The sequence below is a fragment of the Phoxinus phoxinus genome (genome assembly GCF_949152265.1).
Source record: "Phoxinus phoxinus genome assembly, chromosome: 14".
Classification (NCBI taxonomy): Eukaryota; Metazoa; Chordata; class Actinopteri; order Cypriniformes; family Leuciscidae; genus Phoxinus; species Phoxinus phoxinus.
In genome coordinates this window covers 7,385,028-7,402,343 of record NC_136889.1, presented here as the reverse complement: position 1 = coordinate 7,402,343, position 17,316 = coordinate 7,385,028, and the positions used below count along the sequence as shown (strand labels likewise).

At 39.7% G+C, this 17,316-nt stretch overlaps 1 protein-coding gene across 3 annotated transcripts in view; it reads right to left on the bottom strand.

Moving 5' to 3' along the window:
* kcnma1a (potassium large conductance calcium-activated channel, subfamily M, alpha member 1a) overlaps positions 1-17,316 on the bottom strand; it is a 176,066-nt gene that overhangs the window by 25,551 nt on the left and 133,199 nt on the right. For all 3 annotated transcript variants that reach the window (XM_079635398.1, XM_079635399.1, XM_079635400.1), the window contains 3 exons: positions 17,197-17,273; positions 4,780-5,052; positions 2,160-2,253 (listed from right to left, as the gene is read on the bottom strand). In XM_079635398.1, the coding sequence (XP_079491524.1) occupies positions 2,160-2,253; positions 4,780-5,052; positions 17,197-17,273 (444 nt within the window). The remainder of the gene's footprint in view (positions 1-2,159; positions 2,254-4,779; positions 5,053-17,196; positions 17,274-17,316) is intronic.

The window sequence follows — 17,316 nt, the reverse complement described above, 5'->3', positions numbered from 1 at the left end:
ATGCATTGTGACTTCCCACAATTAGACGTGTTGTGTCTCCTTTAAAGCATGATACTGTCATTGTGTAATATTCCAGACATTCTAAATCAACTTTTGCAACTAAAAACACACAGAACTACATTTATTTCATTTAAAATAGACTTTAAGCTAAAAAATAAAAGGGCTAGAGAACTTTATAGGAAATTATCGGGTACCCTAAGCAGGACAGAAAGTTCTCCATTTAATTGGTATGTCCAGAGGAGCGTCCTAGACGTGCATTTGGGGAAAGAGAGAGCGAGAGAGAACAGAAGTTGCCCTGAGAGCCGGGCGAGCTGCTTTTCAAACAGCGTTCAGCTATTCCAGCGCATCACTTGGCAGTCACTGGCTCCCCGAATCCCTCTCCAGCAGCCTATGAAAGCAGCTCCTCGCTTTGAAAATTTTCCCTATCATGCAAACTGACAAAGGCATACTTTTCAAAAACCCACAGCCAATCTGTTGATCATTATTTATTTACGACAGCCTGGAGGCGCAGAAGCCTGTAAAAACCATACTTGATATGGTATACTCTGGCTGTTTTTCCCTTTCCTGCTTGTTGAATAAAGTATCCCTAAGGCTCCCTCAAACAATCGCTTTTCATTGTGCATAAAACGCACCTTGTAAAGGCGAGGTATTTAATGTATGTTGTAATATATTGACAAGGAGGGCACAGGTTGAAGGAGTCCACGGGTCTGTCTTTGGTAATTTTGATGTTTCGCTGCAGGGCTTTGGCTTGAAAAAGCTTACACCTAGAACAGAGGACCTGTCATCCAGTACCCAAGAGCCAGCTGAACACACAGGCACCCTAAAGCACAGAAAACTTTGACACCGCTTTGAAGCGTTTCAAAACAGGGTAAATAACTCCCAAGAATTATTATCACTTGTAGATCAAAGAGCCGATGCATACATTACATGGCAAACGGGGACCTTCAAATCTGCTCAGAAAAACAGTTTTGTGCTGTAAGTTGAGGAATAAAAAGATCCTTCTGAGCAATCGCTGAAAGCTATTTTTTTTTCATTCCTCTCGCAGTTTATTGTTTAAAACTGAGAGCGAAAAGAAACAATTGAACATTGATCATTTTCACTTGGAAAGCTGACTAAAGGGCGAGATCCTCTGCAGGGCTGACAGTTTACAGTATGTAAAACTCAACATAATTGCTTCTTTTGGGGAGAGATTCATGTTGGAGACCTCTGTCTGGGTTACTTTTTATACGCTACAGCGAAATGCCTTGTGGGTGGCACACAAATGGAAAGAAACAAAATGAAATTAAATAAAAAATCTTTATTTTTTAAACAAAATGTTAAATAAAAAAAATATATAATTAAAACACAATAAAAACTGCTGTTTCATGTAAAAGATTAATTTAAATATTACATTTTACAACTATTATTAAAGTAATAATAAGCCTGCAACATTAGAGAATGTGACTAACTGATTTTTCTAAATGCGAAACCAAATAATATCAAGCATGTTGGCAATCACTTTGCAGAAAGTTGCCCCTTCCTCCAGACCTTCAGCAACACTTTCTCACATGATGATGTGCAACGGAGGGCATTGTCTCTGCATTTTTTACAACCTCTGCATAAACGTCTCCTGGCCACATGGGCGGAAAGCAAGTCCTTTTATCAGTCAAAATCAATTAGCAGCATTATAATTCCAGAGGACAGGATAAAAGGAAGGTAATATTTGAATTCATTTTTGATTGCGATGATACATTTCACATATGGCCTTAAGTACGAAAAACACTCCTCACAGGGGTTCCCACAATAGATGAAGAGCCCCGAGGCTAAGTAACCATGCTGGCGTCTCTGATTGGTTGGCACCGTCATTAGTGCCACCGCTGTTTAAGAACTACATGTGGACGGGACTGGGGGAGATGACAGCTGAGACTTTAAAGCAAGAGTATTTTTCAAACAGCTTTTCATAGCTGCTTTCATGACAGAAATATTTCAGCTCTATCATTAACCGCTGACAGGCTGACAGCTCAAACGCCTCGGCCTGAAAGGCCTGCTCTCCCCTCCCCCTCTCTCTCTCCCTCTACACTTTCTTTTTCCTTCTCCCACCATCCCAGCACCATCCGTCCTGTCTCTGCCTCTCTTTCCTTTTGAAGGGTGGAGGGAGCGTCTTGAAATCAATGTCTTACCTCGTCATTTTGGGTGAGCAGTTGGGTGAATTTCGCATGCCTCCGTTGCGTTGCTTCTTTTTGGGTGACAGTGTTGACGGATGCTCATCTTCGACTGCAAACACATGCAAAGAGTGTCAGACTGTGGACAGCTGGGATTGTAAAGTGTGCTGGAGATGACACACTAAAGAACACAAAAGCCAACACTCAATCAATCATTGCAAAAAACACTCAAATCTGAGAAGACCTCCAAAAATAGAAAGATAAGAGTGTTAGTATGGACAAAAGTACACTTAAAGATAGCAAGTACAAACCTGAAGGACAACCATTAAGTTTTACACCCTGTTTTCCATGAATTCTCATGAGTTCTGCTTTTCAAAGAGTTGTGCGGATCTATTTCAATCTGTATCGATATGATCAAACTCTCTTTTACCTCTGTCATTGTTTGGAGGGCATGAGCTCGAACAATGACAGAGGGGAAGAAAAAAGAAAAAGAAGAGTAATTTGGTGTGTGTTTTTTAATGGATGACTACATGGCAAAATCAATCCTCATCACTCAGAGAGCCGTGAGTGATGGCTCCGCTGTGAGTCTGTCCCCCGTACCACAAGCACTCTCAGCGCTGAACAAGCACCCTGAACTGAGCCTTCTCATTCTGAAACGCCTCTCCAAGAGGACATTACTGAGGGACCTGTGAATGTCACAAGCTCTCCGCTTTATAAACACATCATGTGTGAGCTTTGAAGCTGTCTGAAGGTTGAGCTCCTTAAACTTTCGGAGATGATATGAATATACTAATGTGAAATATCTGAAAACTATAGCTTAACTTAAAGGAATAGTTCATCCTAACCATGAAAATGTCATCATTCATTTACCTTCATTTTCCAAACCTATTCCACTTTTATGCTGCAGGAGAAATTATGAAAAATGTCAATGGTCCTCTTTTTCATACGACAATAGCGTTAAATTCTGGCCCACGCATCAAAACGTTTACCATATCTGAATTAAACATGAGCACAAATGAGATTTGAGAGTGGTGGAGTAAAATGAAACAAGTTAAATCAAACTTTATTTTATTTTTACTTTACAGTTGTGGTCATTTTGAATCGTCACTGCATGAAACAGAAAAAAACATGGACTTTCTTCAAAATATCTCCTTTTGTGTTTAACAGAAAAAGAGACAAACATTTTTTTTGGTGAACTGTTCCTTTAAGTAGGGGAGAAATTGTTCAATATGATGCAATAAAAACTAATAAATGTTTTCAGCCCTGGAATTTAGCATGTACCTCAATTTCCATGTATACCACAGTACATAATGTTTGTTTTTTTTCATTTTGGAAATTATTCAATATTTCTTATGCTGCACTACTATATTAATATACTGTATTATTCAGTTTTTTCTGCATAGCAATGAGTATTTGAGTATGATACCAGGTACTGAACACAACATTTTGGTCTGATTTGTATTAGAGACAAACTAGTAACCGAAACCCAAACTCCAAAACACTCCAAACTTGCTATAATGTGGCACTGTTAGAAATCCATCAGCAGCACGGCAAAATATTAGAGACAAATACTGCAAACACATATACTTGTATATCTCTGATTTCCCTTTGTCATCTAATTGCTCTAATGAAAAAAGACAAATTAAACAAAAAGACGCTGTCTGTGTCTTCACCAAATGCCAGTGCTTGACATTTGAAATTACACTGTGGAGGGAGCAATGTGAGACGGTAATCAACTTTAAAAATATCACTACTGATAAGACAGCGGAGCAGTGGCCCTTTGTTCTTTACTATAGTTGTTGAGCGAGTGGCCTGGCTGGGCCGGACCGCTCTCTCCTGCCCTTGCTCCTCCAAATTAGGCGGCGGAGATTTACGAGCTACAGTGGTGCCCTTCAGTAAGAGGCTTAACAATGAAATAACTCCACCTGCAACACGGCCATTTCAGCAAGTCTCTGCTTGTTCCAAATTACATTACGGCACTTTTACAACCTCAATCAAAATAGGATCAGCCCACCAAAGTGTGATTGCTGTTCCATACCACGGGCACCTATAGCCCTCGCTTTTTTGTGTCGCCGATCAGAACGATTGAGCTAGACATCTGTCTCCTCTGCTTCGGAAAGACAACTGGCTGATGCAAGCTTTAACGCACAACAGAGATACAAGAGAAATACAAAACACTACAGTCCTGAAGAATTTGTATGTACAACTTGGGGTGTCTATGACAACGAGTTTACAATGAGGTCTAAAAGTCTGAGACCCCACTGATAATCTATTTTAAACCTGGAAATAAACCCAGACTTTGAAACAAGAAAGAAAAAAGAAAATAGAATAGAAACAAAGGCACTGAAAAAAAGAGAAAGAAAATAGAATAGAAACAAACGCACTGAAAAAAAAAATGTAATTAGTGGTTTTGTATCCCACGGTATATAGCTATTCTGGTACTTCTATACTCCCATTGATGGCAGTTGTGGTTACAAACATTACACACACACACACACACACACATTTAGTGTTGGGGTAGGGGGTACATTAGCCACTAGCTGCTCTACATGCACGCGGCAGTGACTGCAGGGACCCATGCAGGAGGAAGGGGTTGTTTGCGGTAGCACTGACTAATGCGTCCTAAGGCACAACCTACAGTGCGTGGGGACGAGCGTGGAGGACAAGGTGCTGGGGCGGTAGCGGTATTTTCCGGGCAGGCTGCGGGCCCGGTTCAGTCCAGCCAGGCTGAGGCGTGACTGTGAGGGCGGTGCCGGAGGGAGCAGACTTCCTTTACGGTTATTAACAAGAGGGACGGCAGTCGTGGAGCACCCCACAACCGGCAGCACACTGGGAAGAGTGTTGGGAACAGCCATGCTGTTGGCCAGTTCGATCGAGCGGTTTTGAAAAGGCGCTCTAACTTCCTCCTTTACTGTCAAACAGTGGAAGACAAAACAATGAGAGATGACTGTGATTTTGGTCAGTGACATATACTATTAACAGTTTCCACGAAAAGGAAAAGGAAAAAAAAAATTTGACAGATCTTAGAATTATATTACATGTTAGTTTCATATGGATTAAAAAATAATAATAATTATAATAATGTAATGACTCAAAGTAAAAATGTCAGGTGGTGTAAGTATCAAACAAAATGTTATTACATATTTTCCTTACACCTTCAGTGTGACAATCTAAATCATTTAAAAATAATCATTTTAAATATACTTTTCAGTATAATTTTTTTAAATCAATGACAAATATTAATGCAAAAATATCATTAAGTTTCTGGGAAGTCGAACCTCGTGACATTCTAAACTTGTCACAAGAAAAGTTGATTAATATGTATCTAATCAAATTATTCATTATTTTAAGAGACTTATTAACAGACAGTCAGAGGCTCTGCAGGGGTCCCACAAAAATTGATTGAAAACACACTGCTATCAACTTTAAATTAAAACCAAAGGCCCTGTTAAATAATAATAACAAAATGTAAAATAGTTTTAAATAAGATTTACATTGCTATACAAGTCGTCTAAAAGCACATGCCATTAGTGCTTCTAAACTAAATATATTATGATTAAAACACTGCAGCATTCATTATTTATCACTGAACTGCATGAGAATCACATAAATATTTAAGTATTAAAATACAAGTGGACATGATTTTCATTGTTGAGCCATTTATTTCACCCTTTCGATTACCATTTACAGACAGATCCACAAATCTGTGAGCCATAAAGGTAACCGGCGTATTTTTGAATAATTGACGATGACCCCTCAAGTTTTATAAAACACTACTTAACCACTTGCCAAGCGCTTTAGGTGAAATGTTCAATATGACATTTGCTTTTCCATTCCTAATAAACATTAATTAATTAGAAGCACTTTCTTCCCTGCCTGCTCTGCGACAAGACAGAACAAAGCATGAACATATTATTCCTGATAACCGTCAGAATGAATCAGGTCACAGCGCAGGTAGGGATGTGCTTGCACAAGGGAACACGGCAATCTCTTTACAATCTGCCTCAATATACGGCAAAGCAGTGTTAAAACAACATATCTAAAATGTGTGAAAATCAATACTTCATACAACACACGAAAATGTCTTAGATTAAGCTGCGAAAAGGACCAAAATAACAAACAATCTGCTGTCTGACAGACGGGAGTATGCAGTGTGTATAAGGGACCTGAAGTGTTTCACACAGGGAGTTATCAAGCTCACCGCCTGCCACCCGAGCCATAAGACTCCAGCCTAATGCTATCTACATAAAAGGAAAGAGGTTAACCAATATCTGGTGTAAGTGGAAAAGCCGTTTCCGCCCGCTCCCCAAACCTTGCTCAGAGCAATAAATAGATGGTTATTTCTGCCGTCAGCTGCCGCATAGATTTAAAGGCCGCCACAGATAACTCCTGGATTCATCTGGCCCCTGTCAAACACAAGTAGCATTATACAGAGAACATCCGCTGTGGCACTTTCACTGTGGATTTACAGTAATCCAGACGGCAACTGTCCCTTTATGAAATGCAAATCCTGTGACGAGCCACAATTGTGCATTCTTATCAAGGCCATTGTTAAATTATAGAAAGCACATCTGTGAGAAAATCAATTTTGAAACTTTATATAATTTGATGGTGTCTGTAAATAAATGAATAAATTCGCTATACATAAACTTGCAATCATTTTACTTCACCTAAATTCTCCTAATTATATATTTTTTTATTGTTATTTTGCTATTAAAATATTTTTTTTGTCCTTCAGATGCAGAAATATAACACAAAACATTTAAACAATAAACACTCACTTCAGCCTATGAACTATGCAAATACATACGAAACGATTACATATAACATTAAAACACATCGAAACGGTTACATGTGAAATGAAACTTAATAGCAATAAAGCTAAACCTCTCTCAGCATTAGTTTGGCGTCTGATTTACCTAAAACAAATTTAGCTGCATGTGAACCATGTGATCCTATTTCCCTGGAGTTGTAGCGCCATCTGCTGTTGATGGCGTCACAACACAGACTCCACACATGCGTGCAATACATCATAGCATTTCTAGCTCTTCAATCATCCCTCGCAAGGACACGGAGCTCTTTATGCAACATCTGGATTTCATATGGATGCCTCTATTCAGCACCTGACCTTTCTCATGCACATGTTTTAAAGTCGAGCAGCCCCTCTGATGCATTTGACCAGAACCCAGTGCTGAGAAACTGTCATCACGGCCCCCCTTCCCATCAATCCCCAGTAATCTACAGAGAGCTGAGGATGGCAGCTTTTGTGCTGTAATGCTAGTGGGGGTAAAATCAAAAGCAAAGAGCCAAAGCAGGCAGGTTGCACGAACGAATGGGGGAATGAGGAAAACAGAGAAGTACACTTACGTGATCTGACATATCCGTTAAACTTATATTTGGCTGAGGGGAACGCAGAGACCAAAGTGTGGATACAAAAAGGAAAAGAGAGAGAATGAGTGTGAGATAGACAGCAGAAAGACAGTACATCACACTTACACAAAGACAGAGAGGAAGAAAAGTCAAGTTAACAGCAGTTAGAAGCAAAAAAAGGAAGATGAAGATAATCATATAAGCAGGAGATGATTAAAGAAACAAAAAACAAAAGAGGTGATTAGTGAAGGGACCGGACTTAAACGAAGCCATGAAAATCAAGTGTTTCCACATCACGGATCCATATTAAGAGTCAAACGTTGGATTCTCGTCCCAAGACCGATGGCGAACATACTGCCCAAATCCGAACAACCTCACAAGGATCATTATGGTATTTGGAATTTGGCTGGGGAAAAGAGAATGCTTTGATGAGTCATCATTTTATCCTTGACACTCAATTTGATGAAAACCAGTGAAACCGATCAAACAGATGTTAGCAATCTTGAGGCTTTACCAAATAGTTAAACAACAAATTACAGATGTTTCCCATCACATAATTGCTTCCGTAAAAATTAAATGCTGCCAGCTGATCATTTTTGATCAGTAATTACCATCTTGTCAACTGCAGATGAACGCCTAACTGTAGGCATAGCATTCTGGGAGAATCAAGATACTGTATGCCACAAATTTGTGACAAAGCAAACTATTAACTGATGTTTTGAATGCATGATTTGCCATTTTCTTTCTGTAATGTTTTGTATTTCTGAGTGAAAAAATTGTAACCAAAATTTGTGATGTTAATATAATTTCATATTTAATATTACAATATTTTCAATATAAAAATAGTAAATTAACTAATATTTCAGTATTTTAATTATATTGTTTAAAACTAATATCACAATATTTCAATAATATACAAATATTTTTATAAATATTTACAATTTAATCTACTTAATTAATTAAATATATTTTTTTAAATGTGTGTGGGACTTGATTGGGTTCTTAAAAAGTAGCTATTATGGTATTGGTTAACATTATGCAATAGCCTGTGAAGCCTAAGGATGTATTCACACTTTGTTCGATTGCCTGGTCCGAACCAGAGTTCGATTGCTTCCCCTCCCCTCCCCCCACTGGATAGTGTTCACATTATATTTTTGCATCTGAACCATGGTGCGTTTTATCATCAAGCAGCAGCCGTTTACCCTTTGCATGGTAACGACGATGCAGGAGAAGTCGGCAAAATGCACAGCGTTACTACCCTAACTTTTATATTTTGGTTTTTGAAATACATTTCAGAGGAAGATCAGGCCATTTTGATTAAACATGAGGCCAAACTATTTTTGTCTTTGGAATAAAAAGTGCTAAATTATTTTTTTTTAAACACCAGGAAAGTGTAAAAAAAAAAATATATATATATATATATTGAAACGAAATTTTGATTTTTATGTAAGCTATGTTGCATATGAAACTTGGAGTTTCAGAGTTTATCTTGCAGACAATCATAATGAGGGATGTGTTCAGAGGCATGTAGGATGTTCTATACTGCAGTCCCCATCGTTGCAAAGTCTCATCTTTCGTTACAAGTACTGTATCTGATGCCATAAAGGTCACAGCGCAGGCCCAGGGCGGGGCGGTGACACAAGCGCTCAAGCAGGGGCCCCGCGCCGGTCCTGGCATATGTCGCTTGCGATCTGCGGGCGCAGGAAGAGTCGGCCGACTCTTTGGCTAGCATCTGTCCTACACGGCGGAGGGGATGACCGGCCCTGCTCCTGCCTGGTGGTAAGGAACTGTCAGGTTGAGTTTAATGACACACCAGCTGAGCTGGGGAAATGAAAATGCAAACATAATTTTCATGTCAGGCTGCATAAGAGCCGACGGTGCTGAGTTCCACCCTGCAAGGAGCGGACAAGATCCACTCTCTGGGCTGCGCCGTGCCGCCCCACCCTGCCACGCTCGGCACATCCTCGGCAAACTCCACAACCAACCAGAGCAGGCAGGAGAAGAGGGAAAAGGAGAGAAAAAATGCCCCGGAGACACAAAAAAAGCAGCGACCTCTCTCCCTTCCCTCTCAGTATGCCAGGCGATTGTTGTTTACAAAACAGGCATGTCTAAGATTGCCCTGCTGGAAACTTCCTTGTGAAGGCTCATAAGTTCAAAACAGGAATTAATACCCTTTGCAATGCTGAGCACCTTGAGAGTCTTTAAAGCTTGTGTAATGAGGGGATAAGTCTCGGCAGGTGGAGCGGAGGGACTGTTATTGTCATTGTAACTTAGAGCGGAGGCTGCTAACTCACTCGTACAGTATATTTGCTCCCTAAAGCCTGCACTTGCAGAGATAACAAACTCTTCTTAATAGTGTGCAGTGCAGTAGAGCTATAATGAGTGTTCCATTGCTCCCTACTCCTTGTCAAAGACTCTCTGGGCATTGACTGCAGCGAAAAGAGTGACATAGTGTCGGCTTTTCACACATCTCATTTTCATACTAATAATTCTTTGTCTGGCTTTGGAAGAAAGGAGTATTACCATCCTGAGTGATGCATGCAAAGAATCAGAACAAAAAGTGCATGAGGGCTGTTTGAGAAAGCGCCCACCAGGGAACATCACTTCTGTAAAACAGAGTGCATTTACTGTCACGTGTTTCATGCATTCAGCAAAATTACTGCATCCAGGGGAGTAGTATTTATTTCAGTAATAACTGAGCTACTATAATGTGCAGGTATAAAACCACCATATCATGCTTAGAGCAGGGATGTGGTGATATTTATGCTTTCTGAACACAAGTGGTGAGTGCCAGTAGTTATGTTTCCATTCAAGTTGTGTGTCATTTATGAAGAAATGTAGAAAAAAAAATAAGGTAGCACTTCTGCCCCACTTGCGTAAAAGAACAAAATCATAATCTTTAGGAAAAATGGTGCAAAACAGAAATGCAAATGGAAGTTGTTGTCACAGAGGAAGCCACTGTGGCTTGCAGTGTGGAACGTGCGATCAAAATGAATGTAAATTAAAATAAAATATATAGAAAGAAATGTATATATAAAAGACATTTTCAGAACAAGGTAAATAAAGATGATGTGCTCAAAGAATTTCATCAGAAAATCATTACTGATTGAGCAAAATCAAAGTCAGATGGAGGAACTCTGTGAATTCCTCATCATAGAGATGTAATGCTAGATCTGAGGCAGAACTGATGGGAGAGAGTCAAACAAAGCCGCAGCTGGCATTAGCTGTCAGCCTTGTCGAAAACGCACTCAATTCAGAAAGAAAACGGCAGCAATGAAACCAGTGAAGGATGACGCTACATGAAGAGATCAGTAACTATGTAATGACCAGTAACTGGTATCCAGGGATATCACCACAGACCAAAACACAAGACACAAAGTCAACCTCATCATAGGTTTTGATGCTAATCTAAGCTGATGTGGCGAACAGTCGGAAGGCAGTTGTAGAGGAAATGCGATCGCCTGAACTGACCCCTGCTTTTATAGTAGGTCGCACCGCTGCCATTCCTAATTGACAGACGCTTTAGTATTTCACATCTGCTAAGGTTTAATGAGAAGACCCCTGTTCAGCGCTGTCCTTTACACAACTAACTGCGTCAGTCATCTGACCTCATCCAATCGCCTGAGTCACCGCCATCTCAATTGAGTTCCTGTCAGGAGATCTCTTTTTAACTTTCCCATTGAGCCTGACAGTCCCACTGTGGTATACAAGGCATTAAATAAAGCACATTGACTTTTTCTCCCCTGATTGCTGGCTAAGAGAAAATCATCGAGGAGGATCAGATCCTGTGGAAAGGGGGAGAGTTTGACGTGTTTTTTCAATTGCACCTAAATGTGGACTTTACTAAAGGAAGAGGTTTTATTTCAGCCAGTGGAAATGGTGGAGGCATTAATGGCTTGCGGTTGTAAAACATGATTGTCCAAGAATAGCAGAAAAGACATTGCCAGTTTATACTTACTCTTTATGAACAGAAGAATCTCACTTAAGATCCATTTCGATCACAATCTAGTGCTTGGCATGTGAATTAAAGATGATTTTAATAAATAACAGACATATATAGTTCTGGCTGTTTTTCATTTACTGATATCCTTCCAATTTTGCTCAATTACAAATATAATCAAAAGGGATCTTGACCAGTGAGATGGACATTTGAGTTACATTTGCTTGTTTGTAATCTTTTAAATAGGAAAAGACGGCATGTAAATAGAACACATTCAAAATTCAAAGACCAAAATATTGTGGGTACCCAGTGTTTGAACCTGTGGGGAAAAAACAGTTAGTTGCATGTTTCCTAACCTGAAGAAGGGTCTTCAAAAATCACATGAACATGAAAATATTATCAAAACATCATCAGTGTCAATGTACACAATTAGCCCATAGATTCGATTAAAAGCACATCATACAGTTCATTTAACAGATACATGTACACCTGCCATGTAAAAGTGTAAACAGCAAAACAGTGACTACAAAATGTCACCAGCACCGCACAAGTGCTCCACTAACACAGCATGCGCCAACACAGTCCTACTGCACCTACTGCAGCACTAACACAGAGAAGCCACGTCACTTCAACTACCACCAATCCACCAAACGAAAAAGAATATGTACTAGTGTACCATCCAATAAGCCACAGATACGGAAATAATGGAGGAACGAAACAGACGTAAAACACAGCATATGAAACACGGCACAGACACGCACACTCACACGCTCACAGGTCACGGACATCGAACGGCATGTGGTTTGTCGATCGAACTTACAGGCACGTAAACTGGTTGAGCAATCATGAACAGAGACAGAAGAAAGTGGGAAGGCCCTCTGAAGACTGTCCATGTTACTATGTACACTGCCTGTCATGCACGAGCAGTCGCGCTCAGAGCGCCCGCAATCAAAACAACATGCCAGTTTCATTCGCTTGTAGACGGACATCTTGGCTACAGTCATGTGTTGGATGAGAGGAGAGGAAAGCAGCAGGTTAATGGCAAGGATCAAAAGAGTTTTTCAACCAGGGAAGTCTGAAGGTAACTTTTTCAAACAGGAACAAAAAGTGCAAGCTCTGACAGGTTTGACCCGCAAATGGACCACTGCGCTCCCGCTTGAAGTACGCTTCGGATAAGCATCCGATTATGTTCCCACTGCACATGTGAAGTTCGATCCAAATTTGAAGGTTAATACCAAATTGGACTTTGAAAACATCTAATAGAGGGCTTGTTTAGGAAGGAAGCAGTCGTCTCATTGGGGTCAAGCCGTGCCCTAAGGCTGATCATGTCATAAAAGGTTAAAAGGTCAGATATGACAATATGATCAGAGGTTGGGGCAAGGAACATTCAGGCAGAGAGGAATGGGTGAATGTGTTCAGCAGCAAAACCTCTTTGGATAACATCCTCTGTATCTAAAGGAGAGGATCACGTACCTGTATCCCATCATGCAGCAGCAGGTTATCGCCATCACAACGTGCTACAGGCTCTAACGTGGGAGCTCTATTCTGTTCGTCAAACTCTGCTCATCACTGGACTTAATTAGGGATCGGTTGGGAGATTCATATGGTAAACATGCCGATAGGCTACTTCTTCATTCCCGGATTAGAAGATGCATTCGCATGCATTGCGCATTTTATTCAAACATACATTACGTGGACAGTATGTATGTGTGTATGCAATTTTTTTTTTGTTCTCAAAGGAGCTGTGTTGAGAGGCTATAGCAGCATGATTGCTGTGAATCGGACTAAAAACAGTCCCTGGTACACATTCTCCCGGTGCCACCTCGCTAACGGACCGTAATCAAGTCTGGCACCCTCAAAAGAGCAAACAATCCACAGGGAAAAGCCTGCTTTTGACTTCCATCTGAGGTTATGAGCCTGAATTAAGAGGCCAATTTCAGTTGTATGCTGGAGAGATAATACGGTAAATGACTTGGCCTTTAAAGCCATAACCTCAGGGACTGTTATTCTAATAGAACCATGCAGAATGGCTGAAATTAAGGAGAACAGGCATGCAGTGGGAGGCGACCGCGGTCGTATCTCTTGAAACGGCAGCCCGGTCGACTGTTTACGGGGCTGAAACAGATTAAGGCAATGTGGAAACATGCAGCAGCGGGGTTTCTACTTCATTTCATGCTGAAATCTATCGCTTCAGAGTTTGAGGGCTGACATTCATCGGAGCACATAGTATGTGGTTATGTTAGTCAGTGAGACATGGAGGGCGGAAGAGACACAAGACAACATGATGATGTGAGTGACTGAACACGACTATACAGAGAGCCTAATTACTGAAGCCTCTTTAACAGAACAACCCGATTTAGCAAGAATGCTCTCAGCACCCTATCGTCTTTCCTTGCCCTACAACGTCCTATAATTCAAAGCAGGCTGCGTCATGTATTAAAATACTAATGGGAAGAAATATATCTGAAGTATTTATAATATGGTGGTCATATATGCACATTACAGCCAACTTTGAGCTTATACTTACTAAGAATGCTTAAATCAAGGTTTATATTAGATAAAGTGAAACCTTACGTTCTTAAAATACTTAAAACAAAAACACCTCCATCCGTGCCAATATAAAGCAAAACAACACCCTGGATCCTTGGGAAGACCTACATAAAGAAACCTAGGTGACAAGTGAGAAGACCCTACAGTGCACATTGGCTGATAGCAATCTTGCTAAATAGGTTTATGAGGACCTCAGTGTTCCCATTCTGTTCCGTTCTCATTTGTAGAACTACAGTGGCATCTAGTGGTCAGCATTGTGTACAGCAGCTAGATCCACACCTCCGTGAGCCTAATCTTGAGAGATGCACCTATCAATGAGGGCAGTGAGTAAAAAAGGACCCAACTACTGAAATGAATTGATATTCAGAATATTTAAATTCTACCGATGGTTCTTGTGTCGTGTATAGAAGCTGGGCAGGGGCCGGATGATGGAGACAAAGGGGAGGCTGTAGGCAAGAGGGAGACCAGATTGTTTTGATTGTGTTTTGGAGACGATGCTCGTTAAGTCTAAGAATTTGAAGAACTTCCCACAGAACTCTTTCTGCTCTCTGAAAATACAGCAGCATGCGAAATTGTCTTTGACAGCGAGGGGACGGATTCAAGTGGACTCAACCGCCCCCCTTGGCACTGGTGAGGTCCATGACTAATAGTAGCAAAATCAATCGGCTTGTTTGACTTTTTAGATTGTCATGACAGGTTACGTTGAGTTTTCGGGAGAGTCAAACAACCTCTGAAATGAATCACCGATTTCAGAATGGTACTGTGAGTAAATCTTTGGAAGGAACTGTTATTGATCAAGAACTTATTCTTCTTCATCTTTTTAGAGACTGCTTTGTAGGGGTTAGGACAGGTCATTTTCAGGCCAGTAAATTCTGCTGTATTACTGTTTTGGGCTGAGGACAGTGGAGAGATGAGAGGTGTAGGAGGGATGCAGCAGCTAGACTGATACATGCAACATATATAGAGATATATATATATAGAACTATTATCAGAGTGAGACAGTCAGACTGTACTCTGGGCCACAGGAAACCCGTTTTTACTCACAATATGTCACTATCAGTGAGAGGTTTAAATAAAGAGGCGGTATTCCAAGGCAGCAAGGAAGGAAATACATCAAAAAGTATGTCAATGATCATAAAGAGGGTGAAATAAAAGAACACAAACTTCCATTACAGCAATGGAAACCTCGTCTCCCTTAATTTGAGGCTATTGGCCTCTTCTCTTTTGGGAGAGCGCATATCATCAAAAACATGATTGGGATGACAACAAAAGAGAATAAAGTAATAAAATTGGCTTAGCTCAAAATGTCACTATTGTTGCAAGGTTTGGGGTCAGTAATTTATATAATAATGTAATAATACTTTTATTTAGCAAATAAGCATAAATGTTATTAAAAAAACTTTTTTTTAAATTGTAATAATATCTGACAATATTTTAATATTAATATTATAATACTGTTTGTACTGTATTTTTGATCAAATTAATGCAGCCTTGTTGAGCATAAGAGACTTTCAAAAACATAAAAAATTGGTAGTGCAAGTGTAATCAAACACAGTTTATCATCTGAAACATCATATATAGTTTTAAATAATTATATTAATGTAAACAAACAATAAATACACAAGGATCTGCAGTTTAAGGCAGCAGTTTAAAAGTGCACAGTGAAAGGTCACTGGGAATGAAGCTGAATTATTCATCTTGTGGCTAACTGGTTTGGACAAATGCTTATATAGGTCATGTAATAACAATACATCATTCCAATATTAATGTTAATGTATGCTCTACGTAACATTCATATTGCTTCATTCTAGCAAGCCAACATTAGCAAATGGCAGCAAACATTTAGGTGCTGCCACATCTATATATAATTAAGAGGGTGTTTAAGGAAATGCAGTTCTATCAAATGATGTGAATGTCTGCAGGAGCTGCTCTGACAGTGGACTACACTCCGAGCTATTAATCTCTCTTCTACTTCAGTGACTTCCTGTCAGAAAGTGTTTTTGCCAGGCTGAAGCAGCGGGACATGACAGTGGCGCGTCCAAACGGCAGTTGCGTTGGCCGTTCTGGGTAAACTGGGTGGATATGATTGGTAAAATGATCCTGGGCCAAGAGTGTGTTTTCGGTGTGTCTGGCGAGGTTGGGCCAAGCTGCTCTTGCCTTTTGTTTTTCCACCTGACTGGTGTCATTACCTCCGCCTCTCTCCCACTGATGCCACTGTGAGCTGACAGCCTCTCTCTTCAGCCCTGCTAATCATGTCATTCCCTCTCTACATCTGTATCTCTCTTCACCATTAGCATGCTGATGACTGGCTTTTCTCAAGACTCTTTCTCTTTCACCTTGTCATCTTTCTCCCTCTTTTCTAGGTCTCTAAGTCACTAGTTTCTGCAGTTCATCGCTCTAATATTTTTAGCATTTTTCTTTTTAGTGATTGCAAGGCAGCAATGTGTTTTTTGTATATAGTTGTAGTCTTGACATAAACGTGACATAATTTTTTTCACACTTTAGAAGAATCGTTCAAAGATTTTTTTTAATGTTTTGAAAGAAGTCTCTTATGCTCAACAAGGCTTTACTTATTTAATACAATTACTGTAAACGCAGAAATATTGTGAAATATTAAATACATTTTTTATATATTTTAAAATGCTATTTATTCCTGTGATGCAAAGCTAATATTTCAGCCATTACTCCAGTCAACACGTCACATGATACTTCAAAAATCATTCTAATATGCTGATTAATTTATCATAAAATATCAGATTCAAAAAGATTTAAAAAGATTTAAAATGGGCAGAAGACTGAGTGGCTCTTTTCAAATGTAAGCACTATATTACAAACATTTAAATTGTACTTTATATGTACTTTACCAACATAATAATGTTACGGGATTTTTTTTAGATTTAGTTTTTTGTGAATTTAATAGTATGTGAGCGGAAGAGCAGAACCAAAACCTAAAATCTGAACTTTTTGAATACTATTCTTTTGCTGCCTTGCAAGTGTTTTTTGATTATTATTTTAAGAGTGAAACTGACATGATCCTATTATTTTATTTATAATATGCAATGAAAGCTTTAAAAAAAAAAAAAAATCTGACATTTTACACAAGGTAGCAGTGCCCTACAAAGTGAAAAAGAATTGGTGGACACTTTCCGTTCAGACTGTACACGACAGAAGGGAGGGATGGTCGGGTGTACTTACTTCTCTTGCAGCCACACTTTTTAATCCTTTTGGGATCTGTGATGTCATCATGACATGCCTTGCAGTAGAAAAATGCTCTAAAGAGAGACAGTAAAGAATTGAACATTTTGCTTCAAAGGG